Raw genomic sequence first — 13,880 nt, forward strand, 5'->3', positions numbered from 1 at the left:
TAATCATCTATAGAAGAGAATATTATCAGCATAGGACCAATAAAGAGCTAATACTGTGGTTGAGGGTGGGCCCCTCTAGCCCAAGGGCCCCGATGCGGTGACTACCTCTGCACCCCCTATTGATACGCCCCTGGTAGCTAGTTAAGCTCTCTCTACTCCTATTGCATCCACTAACTCTTCCCAACAGAGGCTGGTGTGTCAGAGAGCTAGTCTTCTCAGGGGGCTGTCTGTTGTCTGATTGGTTGTAGTTATATGGTTCCTGGGTCAATTCTGCAGCTAAGAATCATGGGAGACCTAATATGGGGAGAGAAGACATTACTTCCTATCAATTTTCGAATTTTCATGCTAAGCACATGTCGAATATAGCAGTTATTTTTGAAATTTAGTATTTGGGCGAAAATATGGCACTTTCCCTTTAAATTTCGCTATTGGGCGAAAATTTAAGCTAATTTTCGCGAAAATTCGGTGAAAGCGAAAACGGGATTTTCGATGCGAAAATCACTTTGGCGGAAATTTGCAAGCAACACTGTGCTATATTGCCCTGTTGCATAAAAAATTATTATTATTATTATTATTTATTGTATTTATAAAGCGCCAACATATTACGCAGCACTGAACATTAATTTTGGTTACAGACAATATTTAGGGGTGACATACAGCAATATGACAATACAGGAATAATAGAAAACCAGATCACACAGCACAGTATGAGTACAAGGTAATGCTTAGTCAGTCACTGGATTGAGCATGGAGATTAGGCAAGTTAGGTTCACTCAGATGCATAGCATGGGTGCACAGTAATGGAGGTGCATGATCAGGTAGGACACAAAAGGAGGAGGACCCTGCCCAAAGGCTTACAGTCTAGAGGGAGAGGTAAGGACACGAACGGTAGGGGACCAGAGTTCAGCTGTAGGTTTAGAGCACTTGTGAGGGGTAGTAGGCCAGAGTGAAAAGGTGAGTTTTGAGGGCTTTCTTGAAGATGTTGAAGGAGGGGGCTGCCCTAATGGGTGGAGGTAGGGAGTTCCATAGTGTTGGAGCAGCTCTTGAGAAGTCCTGGAGGCGTGCATGGGACTGGGTGATGCGGGGGGGCAGTTAGGCGAAGTTCATTGGAAGAGCGGAGTGAGCGGCTAGGTGTGTACCTCTGAGTAAGATCGGAAATGTAGGTTGGACAGGTTTTGTGGACAGATTTGTAGGTCAGACACAGTATCTTGAATTTGATTCTGGACTGGATAGGAAGCCAGTGGAGGGATTCTAGGAGGGGATCTGCCATGGTGGAGCGATGGGAGCAGTGGATAATTCTGGCTGCCGCATTCATGATGGACTGCAGTGGGGCTGTTCGGGTCATAGGGAGACCAGACAGCAGGGCATTGCAGTAGTCAAGGCGGGAAATTATGAGGGCATGGATGAGAAGTTTGGTGGTGGCATAGGTCAGGAAAGGGCGAATCTTACAGATGTTACGAAGGTGAAAGTTGCAGGACTTTGTGAGGATTTGGATGTGGGAAGTGAAGGAGAGTGCGGAGTCCAGGGTGACACCCAGACAACGGGCTTGAGAGGTAGGGCGAATGGTAATGTGGTTAACAGTGACATGCACATCTGGGAGGTTCGTGGATGGCCGGGGTGGGAAGATCACAAATTCCGTTTTGTCTAGATTTAGTTTCAGGAACCTAGCGGACATCCAGGAGGAGATGGCTGATAGGCAGGAGGAGACCTTGTCCATGGTAGTGGTGGATATGTCAGGGGTGTGGAGGTAGATCTGGGTGTCATCTGCATACAGATGATAGTTAAAACCCATGGAGGAGATAACCTTGCCAATGGAGGATGTGTATAGGGTGAACAGTAGGGGGCCAAGGACCGAACCTTGGGGGACTCCCACCGAGAGGTGGTTGGGGGTGGACGAGGACTCATTGAAGGCAGTCGTGAAGGAGCGGTTGGAGAGGTAGGATGAAAGCCAGGACAGGGCGAGATCGTGAATGCCCAAGGACTGGAGGGACTGGAGGAGTAGGGGATGATCTACTGTGTCAAAAGCTGCTGAAAGGTCAAGGAGGAGGAGAATGGAGTATTTACCTTCAGCTTTAGCTAAGGCAAGGTCATTGACCACTTTGGTGAGAGCAGTTTCGGTTGAGTGGGCAGGCCGAAATCCAGATTGCAGTGGGTCTAGGATTGAGTTGGCATTGAGGTACTGGGTCAGGCGTTTGTGAACCAGACGCTCCAGGAGTTTTGAGGTAAAGGGGAGGAGGGAGATAGGACGGTAGTTGGAGGGTAGCGAGGGGTCGAGGGAGGGTTTCTTGAGCAGGGGTAGTACAGTGGCCTGCTTGAAGTCTGAGAGGAAGGTGCCTGTGGATAGGGAGAGGTTGAACAGGGTAGTGAGGACTGGGGCCAATTCCGTGAAGTGAGGCTGGAGTAAATCAGAAGGGATGGGGTCAAGGGGCGAAGTAGTGGTATGGGAAGTCTGCAGTAGGTGGTTGACTTCCTCGGTGGTAGTAGGAGTGAAGGTTGTGAGGGGAGGATAGGGTGGAGGAGGAGCTGGTTGGGAGGGGGTGGGAGGTGAAGATTGGAGATTGGATATTTCTTGGAGGATGGAGACAATTTTGTTGGTGAAGTGGGTGGCTAAATCTGTGGCAGAGAGGGAGGAAACTGAGGGTTGGGGGGTGGGTTTAAGCAGGGAGTTGAAAGTGGCAAAAAGACGCCGGGGATTGGAAGCTTGTGCTCCGATGAGCTTGGTAAAGTATTCCTGCTTCGCATGAGCAAGGGCAGTGTGGAACTGCAGCAGGTTGGTCTTGTACTGTAGGAAATCCTGGTTAAGTCTAGTTTTTCTCCATTTCCGTTCAGTGGCGCGTGTTTTCCTCTGGAAATGTAACATTGCTTAATTATTTGCACTAACTCTTCACGGGAATATGCTGACAATTTCTTATAACAATCATATTTGTCTCACTCTGCAAGCAGGGAATAATATTTATTATGCTGGATGGTCCAGTCAACTTCCATAGCTGAAGCAAATACGGGTAGTCATACAAGCAAAGTCAAACCAGAGGATCATACAGTGATATAATCACTTAGGCAAAAGATTAGTCAAGGAATAGCAAAAGGTCATACACGGCAGGTAACAAGAGCAAGGCAGGGAAGGCTAGAAAACAGAGAACAGGACCAGGAAACAGGCTTGATGAACTAGCAGTGAACTGGTCAGCTGAAGCTGGTTATATGGAGTGCTGGGAGGTCAGATGACAATGTCCATGTGATCCCAGACATGCCTTCATTAGCAGTCTGCAACAGAAATGTTCCTGAAGTAGAGACCTCTGCTGGGGGGCAGAGAGCAGTTCAGGCTGCACAATCCCTGAAGAGACTGGTGACATCTGCTGGTGAGACATAGGAAGTTCATCCAGAGAGTTCATGATGTTACCAGCAGATGCAGATCATGACAATCCCTGCATCCCCACCACCTGGTAATCATAGCCATGGATGTCTTTCAATGCAAGGAAAGCTTAATTTTTCCATAACTACTCCCTGTTGTAATACATTCCCACATTTTAATTTACTGTAAAGAGCCATTCCTAAATAAATGGCTTAAACTTCTTTCCTCCATGCGCACATAATTTCCCTTAATCCTTTGCAGATCCCCCTAAACAACATATTAAGGCGGAGTGTCTGTTAAAAAAAAACATATTATATTGTAATTATATTGTGCCCCCCCACAACATAATTAGGCAGTAACACCCCAAACAACATGATTAGACTTAACTTAACCACTTAAGGACCGGGCTGTGTTTGGTTGATCTGTGCTGCGTGGGCTCTCCAGCACGCAGCACAGATCGTGGTTTAGGCAGGGCGATCAGACTTCCCCCCTCCCTTTTTTTCCCCACTAGGGGGATAACCTGCTGGGGGGGTCTGATCGCCGCCGCTCCATGTGGCCGAGCGGGGGGGCTCCTCAAAGCCCCCCTCCGCAGCGATATTGTGCGCTCCCTCCCCTTACCTCCCTCTCTCTCCGGATCTTGGCGGCACAGGAAGGCGATCTGTCCTGTGCCGCCTCCACTAGGCATTATCCTATCAGACGGTGGCAATCCCTGGCCAATCAGAGGCCGGGGATCGCAGATCTCCTTTACGGCGCTGCTGCGCAGCAGTGCCGTATTGATGTAAACAGCAGGGATTTCTTCCCCGCGTGTTTACAATTAGCCTGCGAGCCACGATCGGAGGCTCGCAGGCTATTCCGTGAACTGACATGGAACGGCCACTCGAACGAGCGGCCGTTTCCATGTAAAACCACAATTGACCAGCCACCGCCTATCGACGTTAGCTGGTCATTAAGGTTGTATGCACGCACAAAATAAATAATTAGAGGAGTGTCCTACAAGTATGGAAAATATGCAGAGTATTCCCAGACAACAAATGTAGGATGAATGTTCCCCCAACAATATAATGAGGCAGCATGAACCTCAAATACCATAATTTTGCAACATGTCCCCCATACAAAATTAACTACTTGCATACTAGCAGTGTATGGTACCTTGAGGACCAGAGTCTGCTGGTACCGCAAAAGGGCGTAAAACGGCGCTTACTGACAATTTGCCGCACTGATCTGCCGCTCTCATTGGTCACACCACTCTCCCATCACTGCAGGTCCCTTTCTCTGTTGTTTCTATAATGGCAGATCTCTGTGCACTGGTCAGGAGCTGCTTTCATTGGCTCCTGACCCTGTCCATGAATGTAAGCCAGTGGAATTCACCCTCCTCCGCAGTCAAGTCAGCACCATCCATAATGTATAAAGCTCTTTTATTGGTTAAAAAGTAGCATGACAATCATCTGTCCAGCTGGACAGAGGATTGTCATGCTGCTTTTTAACCAATAAAAAAGCTTTATACATTACAGATGGTGCTGACTTGACTGCGGAGGAAGCTGTTTGATTGTCTGAGTGTGCAGAGACACTGGAAGCCAGAGCACATCGTTCATCCCCTCCTTGGGTGCTTGCTACATACTGAGAAGCCAGTAGAATTCACACTGACGGGAGGGCGAGTGTGTTGCGGCAGGGGCAGAGCAGCGTGGCAACGGTTGTTGAAATCTACGTCCTGTCAGAGCTGCACAGCCACCAGCAGGAGGTAGATTTCAACCACGCTGGCCCGGAAGCAGTTAAGCAGCATAACACAAAATTAGACAGTGCACCACCAAATCATTAGCGTTCAGTTATGCCAGTAAATAATATCTAAAAATAAAAAAAGACACCATACTCACCTTCTAGCTCATGGATTCTCCAGCTTTCTCTGAGATCCTGTTGTGGATACATCATTCTTCATCAGCCAAAGGCAAACTTGGGGCTAGATTCACTAAGACAAATAGATCATTGCTAATTAGCAGACATACGTTCGCTATGCTACTATGATAAGGTGTGTTAACCTTGATAAGGCGTGTCATCTCTGTTAAGGCATGCTATTTGTCTTAGTGAATCAAGCCAAAGGTGTGCAGGAGGATCACTACTGTTCCCCCTTCTGTCTGGCCACACATAGGACATCCAAAAATAGTATTGTTTAGAAAGATCAAGTTAACACTTCTAAGGCTAGCAAACCCTGATTATACCGTATGTTTCTTGAAGAATTTTTCACATTTTCCACTAGAATTTATGTACAGAAAACTGTTAATATTTACAAAATGGAGTTACTCATTTATCAATAAATATATATATTTTTTTAATTAGTGATGATCCATTATTTTCTTCATTGATGAGGAAAAAACCTTATGATGAGCTTCTCCATTGGCATTCAGGACGACCGCTCAGTGATGACTATGATAGGACCAAGAATACTGGTAAAATAAAAATAATTGCAGTAATTATTTTAGCATTCATTAGCACTACTGAAGTGTGTTAAAGTGCTAGTTCAGCTTAAGTCCTAATTCATAATTATAAAACATGCATTTTCTCTAAATTATATTGCATTTATAGTTTTTGTAACAATGAAATGTATTGTTGCTGCTTCTGTCATTCAGGTGGCCTCAATAAACAACCTGCAGCATCTTTTTACTTCTAAATCTTCCTCTAAGACATTGACAGCACACCCCAAGAGTTGCATGGTCTCCATTAGGACATGGTCCACTATCAGTCCAAAGGAGAAGCATGGTTGTGACTGGGATCACAGTTATCCTTCCCCAGACATGTAGATTGCGTCAAAGAGTTCCATGTGACCAGGGGCATAGCAATAGCCATAACAGCTATAGCAACTGCTATGGGGCCCTAGAGATGAGGGGGACCAGGTGGTACTTGGTGTTTTCACTATTAACTTTGCTTTTTTTCTCTGCCTTCTGACTGTATCTCACTGGCCATGGACTATACACAGTGTACATTGCATGGAAATGTAAATTGCCCAGTCAAGAGTGCCTAAATCTAAAGGCCCCATGAAAATTTTGCTCTCTCTCTCTCTCTCTCTCTCTCTCTCTCTCTCTCTGATTTTGTCTTCCAGGGATTCGTAGGCTGTCAAAAGCAAGCTCACATACATTGGCCAGGAATCTAACCCAGGTCAACTGCTTCGAAGGCAGATATGCTCACCACTATACCACCATTGGCCGGGAATCAAACCCAGGTCAACTAACATTACAGGCTGAAGCCAGCCATTTCACTCATCTCTTTAACTACAAGAAAGGCCCAGGAGTAGTCTTAGCTTCCGTAATATCTATGTTACGGCAGGGCCCTTATTACACTTTCTCTTACAGAGCTATGGAAACCGTCTTGCCCATGCGATAAAGCGAGGTGCAAAAATGAAATCATGCCTAGCAGAGGATGGTTTCAATCCATCAACCTCTGGGTTATGGGCCCAGCACACTTCCGCTGCGCCACTCTGCAGTCTGCTTACATTTGTATACAATCTTCAAGTTTAAGAAGGGTACATTAGTTGAAATAGTTACACTACAATCTATGTTACAGCAAGGCCCTAATGACACTTTCTCTTAAGGGGCTATGGCCGCCGATTGGCCAATGTGGTAAAGCAAGGTGTAAAAAACAAAGTACGCCTAGAAGAGGATGGTTTCAATCCATCAACCTCTGGGTTATGGGCCCAGCACACTTCCGCTGCACCACTCTGCTGCCACACAGTGAAGGTACCTTACAGAAAGGGTACCTTACAGAATGAGTAAAATGTTGTATTAAAGCGGAATGAAACACAGCATTTCTTCTTTGCTCTATTAGATTATTTACAGCATATTATATACAACCAGCATTTTTTTACTAGAACAGCATTCAAAGGGTTACACACAGGGCTTGAAAGTTCAGTGCAGAGAAATCTGGACGCATCCGAAGTTGTAGATAATGTTATCTTGTGTTTAATTGTAACAAGTGAGGAATGTAAATAAACACTTCTCCTACACTGTCGGGTCCCCTGAACAAAGCCAGGACAATTTAGAAAGCATTTCTGCTTGTTAGAACATGAATAAATCAGTTATAAATAAAATGCAAAGTCAGCTCTCAGAGAAAAAATGTGTACTTTGGGAACGTATAATTTCTAAATGAATACTAATACTTATGCACAAAAGCAAATATGATAACAGTATGGCATACAAAAAGTAGAAAAACATGTTTTTATTGAAAATTATGTCACGGTTTTATAATGCTTTAAGACCACTTTTGATGTTCTATACATGCCCTCTTCCATTCTGATGCACTCCAAATAGCATGTTCCTAATTCCTTAAAGCAGCATTCAAAAAGAAAAAGAAAAAGAATCCAGGAGCAATTCACTTTGGTATCAAAAGCACACTTTTTTCAAACTGAAATAGACCAAGGCCTCGATTCACTAAAGGGTGCTAAGTTTTAGCAGTGAAGAGGAACTTAGGATGTGAAAATAGCCGCTTTGTGCGCTAATACTTTTTGCCCACGCAAAAGGTAAAAAAAGCGCGCAAAAACTCCAATGCAGAGCCACACAGTGGAGACTTGCAAGCTTCTCTGCTTTTTTGGCTGAAATCAAGTGTAGTATCCGTTTTGATAAGTTTCAGGGAAGGGTAGGTTATTGAAAAAAAAATATTTTGAAAGTTATTTATGGTTATAGATAGATTTGTTATTTAAAATTATGACAAAGTAAGAGATACAAATTTATTTATAAAAAAAAAAAAGTTAAAGAATAATTTTAGTTTCAATGATAATTTTTCTGCTCTCCCTCCATCTCAGGCAAGGATGTGGCATTCCCACTCACTACATATGTGTAATGAACACAGCAAACCTCACCTCAGCCCTGACCATCCACAAATGTTGACTGTTGTTAAATTGTTATGATTTTTTTTATTTAGAACAAAGTGAGAAATACAAAATTTATAAAAAAAAAAAAAAATTGTTAAAGATGAATTCTAGTTTTTTAATGATAATTTTTCTGCTGATAATCCCCCATGAAGAGATGGACCAAACCAAAACCTGTTGGTTCTATCAGATTGCTACTACCAACTGTAAGTGACAGCAACATGCGAGAAAAGTAATTTATGTCTCCTTTTAATGTGGAAGAAATGTACTTTTTATTTGTATTTGTTAACATGTATTTTCAATGTTAAATTTTTTTGCAATAGTGGTCCTTTAAAGTGACACTGAAGTGAAAAAAAGTATGATATAATTAATTCTATGTGTAGTCCTAATAATTAATAGAACATTAGTAGCAAAGAAAATATTTGTATTTTAAGTTACTGATGTATATTTTTCTTTTTTTATAACATTGCATCATTCTCTAATATTTGCAGTTTACACATCACACTCAGCATGTTAAACGATGTCACAGAGCTAATGACCTTTTCAACTTTCCTCTGCAGGAAAACCTTAAACATTTAAGAAACAATGAGGGACAGTTGAGATAAGAGCTTCAAAAGACAGTCCTGCCCACAACCTTTTTGGTCGCAGAGCTCAGTGAATCTCTTTTGCATAGACAACAACTGAAGTTTCTGGAAACTGTACTGGAAAAAATAGGAGACTCATATCTGTGCTACTAATGCTCTATTTTGTAGCTGTACTACACATACAATTAATTATATCAAAAGCTTATTTTCACTTCAGATTCCCTTTAAGCTATCGTACATGAACACCATATGGGGCTTGATTCACAAAAGCATGATAACTCAGTTATCACGCCTAAAAACTCAGTTATCACGCCTAAAAGCTTTGCACGTGCAAACTAGAGTGCAAACTACTTAGCACTCTAGTTTGCATGTGAAAAGCTTTTAGGCGTGATAACTCCGTTATCACCCTTTTGTGAATCAAGCCCTTGGTGTTGTATACACAAAGGCCTCGATTCATAAAGCATTCCCGCATTCGGAAATGCTGAAAACTGCTCACTTTACCGACCACACAGCAAAATCTGTATTCATAAAGGCTTTTTCCGCATGAAAAGCCGACATTCGTGAGCAGAGTGATCAATCACCGCCTTGCGCGGTGATTATCATAGCAAAAGTAACAAATGTCAATTCATAAAGATTAGAGGTAGCGGTATGCGGACGGGTATTACCGCTACCTCTGATGTGGCGAGAAGCGTGCGGAATACATTGGAGTGAATGGGACAGACCTCCCAAGCAGCTGCAGAGAGAACACCGCACGAGGGACTCCGCCTGCTTCCCCTGTTTCCGCATGTCTCCCGACAGCCTTACGCCTGCCTACAGCGGAATATCTCCGCACGCCTGTCACATCTAGCAAAATTTTTATGAATTACCACCCTGAAGGCGGAAATACCGACAGCGGTGTTTCCCCGCTCGACGTTACCTTCCCGACAGCACTTTTATGAATCGAGGCCATAGTGTTGAGTATCTTCTCAAAAAATATAATAATTCTTAGCGTGTGCACTTCTCAATAGCACACTTGGGGCTTGATTCACAAAGCGGTGCTAACTGTTAGCACGCCTGTGAAAACCCCCTTAGCATGTCAAAACAAGCTTATCGCGCATAAAACTTTACGCACGTACTGCACAGAGCGCAGGGCGCACCGCGCAAAGTGCCCATTAAAGCCTATGGGACTTAGCGCGCATAAAACTTTGCGCGCGTAAAACTTTGTGCGCGCAAAGTTAGCGCGCGATCTGATTGAGAAATCCGGTGCTAACCTACTTAGCACCCTGGTTAGCGTGTCTAAAGACTTTAGACGTGCTAAGTAGGTTAGCACCGCTTTGTGAATCAAGCCCTTGGAGTATCTAATAAATGTTACTGTGGATTGTAGTAACATCTATCTATTATGTTCTATGAGGGAGGTAAGTCCACCAACTTCCCCCTTTTAAACGGATTTTAACAGCTTTTATTCTTGTTGGCGCCTCTGTTTACATATCTGCAAATAGTCTAGTCCACCTTTGGTGGAGGGGTGTTTCTCTCTTTTTTCTGATCTACAGAGAGCGACTTTTTAAACCTGAGTGGGGTCAGGTCCTAATTCTCCCCACCTGCCTTCTCAGTGGTTGCCTGTGTGGTGACCTCTGTTTGTAAATATATAACCATTGTGTGTTTATAATCTACCATCACTCATTTGAAATACTTGAAGTACTACACCATATTGGGCTCTCGGTTTTCTTGTTCTTTGTTTGCACTTCTCAATAGAATCTCTTCAATCTTGGTTCACCATGAAATGTTTACAGCACAGGCTGTAATGGAACCTTACAATCCCTTGTTTATGGTACAATAATAATAATTCCGTAAAAACTTTCAGTTCCAGCAAATGCAGCGAAAGACTGGAAGGCATTAAGAGATTACCAGAAACTACAGCTCTCCAACTTTCGTTATGGACAGACTTTAGGAGTGAAAACTTCAAAGAAAATCGTAGTGCAAAATGACGAATCAAAAGAGAAAAAAAATGTGCATAATGCTACTGGGAAAAAAGAACCGCAGGTATGTACACTGCAAAATTAAAAATACAAAGATTTGCAGTAGTGGGTTTTGTTTATGTTTTTTTTTTTTTTTTTTTCAAATAAAACAGCATAAATTTGACTGTTTGATGTGGACATAAAGATGGGGAGGCTAATTTATTCACCATATTTCTTTTTGTGGAATGTGTGTGAGGGTGATAACTATTGGTGCAAGTAAAAGAACAAAGGTAGTAAGTATGGATACAGCAGTGGAACATTTTAGGGCTTGGGCACTGATATGACAATTGTGTAACATCTGCAACTGTGGCGGCTGCGGACACGCAGGGTATTCCCGCAGCCGCCTTTGTTCCCTGTTCACAGGCCTCATCCATTCCGTCGGCATCTAGCACGCCGGGAACGCTACTGTCTCGTGCTCATAGGGTCGCTGTATCGAGCGGGCGCGCGCGGAGACAGGACCTTTCTGCTGAAAGAAGGCGCGTCAGCTGACCTGCCGGTCGGCTGATGTCAGAGGTGACTCACGCCGCCCGGATTGGCTGATTGGTAAGGTGCGCGGCTGTGAGCTCTCCTCGGCTCTCCTCGGCTTCTTAAGCCTTCACTGGTCACTTGCAATTTGTCCGCTGTTACATAGTTACATAGTTATTTTGGTTGAAAAAAGACATACGTCCATCGAGTTCAACCAGTATAAAGTACAACACCAGCCTGCTCCCTCACATATCCCTGTTGATCCAGAGGAAGGCGAAAAAACCCTTACAAGGCATGGTCCAATTAGCCCCTAAAGGGAAAAATTCCTTCCCGACTCCAGATGGCAATCAGATAAAATCCCTGGATCAACATCATTAGGCATTACCTAGTAATTGTAGCCATGGATGTCTTTCAACGCAAGGAAAGCATCTAAGCCCCCTTTAAATGCAGGTATAGAGTTTGCCATAACGACTTCCTGTGGCAATGCATTCCACATCTTAATCACTCTTACTGTAAAGAACCCTTTCCTAAATAAATGGTTAAAACGTTTTTCCTCCATGCGCAGATCATGTCCTCTAGTCCTTTGAGAAGGCCTAGGGACAAAAAGCTCATCCGCCAAGGTATTATATTGCCCTCTGATGTATTTATACATGTTAATTAGATCCCCTCTAAGGCGTCTTTTCTCTAGACTAAATAAACCCAGTTTATCTAACCTTTCTCGATAAGTGAGACCTTCCATCCCACGCATCAATTTTGTTGCTCGTCTCTGCACCTGCTCTAAAACTGCAATATCTTTTTTGTAATGTGGTGCCCAGAACTGAATTCCATATTCCAGATGTGGCCTTACTAGAGAGTTAAACAGGGGCAATATTATGCTAGCATCTCGAGTTTTTATTTCCCTTTTAATGCATCCCAAAATTTTGTTAGCTTTAGCTGCAGCTGCTTGGCATTGAGTACGAATATTTAACTTGTTGTCAATGAGTACTCCTAAGTCCTTCTCCAAGTTTGATGTCCCCAACTGTATCCCATTTATTTTGTATGGTGCTAGACCATTAGTACGTCCAAAATGCATGACCTTACATTTGTCAACATTGAATTTCATCTGCCATGTATGTGCCCATATAGCCATCCTATCCAGATCCTGTTGCAATATGACACTATCTTCCTGAGAGTTGATGATTCTGCACAATTTTGTATCATCTGCAAAAATAGCAACATTGCTCACTACTGCATCTACTAGGTCATTAATAAATAAATTGAAGAGCACTGGACCCAGAACAGACCCCTGTGGGACCCCACTGCTAACAGTCTCCCATTTTGAGTACGATCCATTGACCACAACTCTTTGTTTTCTGTCCATTAGCCAGTTCCCTATCCATGAACACAGACTCTTCCCCAGTCCTTGCATCCTCAACTTTTGCACCAGACTTTTGTGGGGAACAGTGTCGAAGGCCTTTGCAAGGTCCAAGTATATCACATCTACAGCATTCCCAATATCCATATTAGCATTCACTACCTCATAAAAGCTGAGCATGTTAGTCAAACAGGACCTGTCTTTAGTAAACCCATGTTGATGCTGAGAAATACGATTATTTTCTACTATGAAGTCATGTATAGTATCTCTTAGTAACCCCTCAAATAGTTTGCATACAACTGATGTTAAACTTACAGGTCTATAATTTCCTGGATCAGATTTTTTGCCCTTCTTAAATAATGGGAAAACGTGGGCTGTACGCCAATCCACTGGGACTCTGCCAGATGCAAGAGAGTCACAAAAGATAAGATAAAGGGGTTTATCTATAACTGAACTTAATTCCCTTAGGACCCGAGGATGCATGCCATCCGGGCCAAGTGCCTTGTCTATTTTTAATTTATTTAGTCTTGCCTTCACTTCTTCCTGCGTTAAGTATTTAATATTACAGTTAGAAGATTGAGACTCTTCTGCCTCTGTAGTTTGCAACAGTGCTGTTTCTTTTGTGAAGACAGAAGCAAAGAAAGCATTTAATAACTCTGCCTTACCTTGGTCATCCACCATTGAGTTCCCATCCTCATCCTTTAGGAGTCCTATACAGTCAACCTTTCTTTTTTTAGAGTTAATGTACTTGTAAAACTTTTTTGGGTTAGATTTGATATCCTTAGCGATTTGTTTTTCAGCTTCAATCTTTGCCTGCCTAATTTCTTTTTTACAATTTTTATTGCACTCCTTATAATTGCTTAGTGCAGCCTCGGTCCCCTCCTGTTTTAAGACCTTATAGGCATTCTTTTTCCTCTTCATTTTATCTTTAACCTTTCTATTCATCCATAGAAGCCTTTTTTTATTCCTAGACATTTTGTTTCCATATGGGATATACATACTACAGTATTGATTGAGTAAAAGTTTAAAAGCTTGCCATTTCCCTTCAGTGTCTTCCCCTTGTAGTACATTATCCCATTATGTTGCGAATACACTCGTGTTATCGCTCAGACTAGTATTCGGTATGCTTTGATCTGGGAGGAAACCAGGGATTTCACACAAGACTAGGACTATTGTTATATTGTATTACTGATTACCTGTGTATGGTTCTGGCTATACTCTGACCTTGCTATTGCTTATCGATTCTGTACTTCTGCCTATCTGACCTTAGTTGCTGAACCTC

At 43.0% G+C, this 13,880-nt stretch overlaps 1 protein-coding gene across 2 annotated transcripts in view; it reads left to right on the top strand.

Annotated features, from left to right (window-relative positions):
- Positions 1 to 13,880, top strand: part of LOC137569288 (probable ATP-dependent RNA helicase DDX60) — a 573,444-nt gene that overhangs the window by 137,127 nt on the left and 422,437 nt on the right. For both annotated transcript variants that reach the window (XM_068278827.1, XM_068278828.1), the window contains 2 exons: positions 5,681 to 5,790; positions 10,626 to 10,804. In XM_068278827.1, coding sequence (XP_068134928.1) covers positions 5,681 to 5,790; positions 10,626 to 10,804 — 289 coding nt within the window. The remainder of the gene's footprint in view (positions 1 to 5,680; positions 5,791 to 10,625; positions 10,805 to 13,880) is intronic.

This window comes from Hyperolius riggenbachi, chromosome 1 (genome assembly GCF_040937935.1).
Source record: "Hyperolius riggenbachi isolate aHypRig1 chromosome 1, aHypRig1.pri, whole genome shotgun sequence".
Lineage (NCBI taxonomy): Eukaryota > Metazoa > Chordata > Amphibia > Anura > Hyperoliidae > Hyperolius > Hyperolius riggenbachi.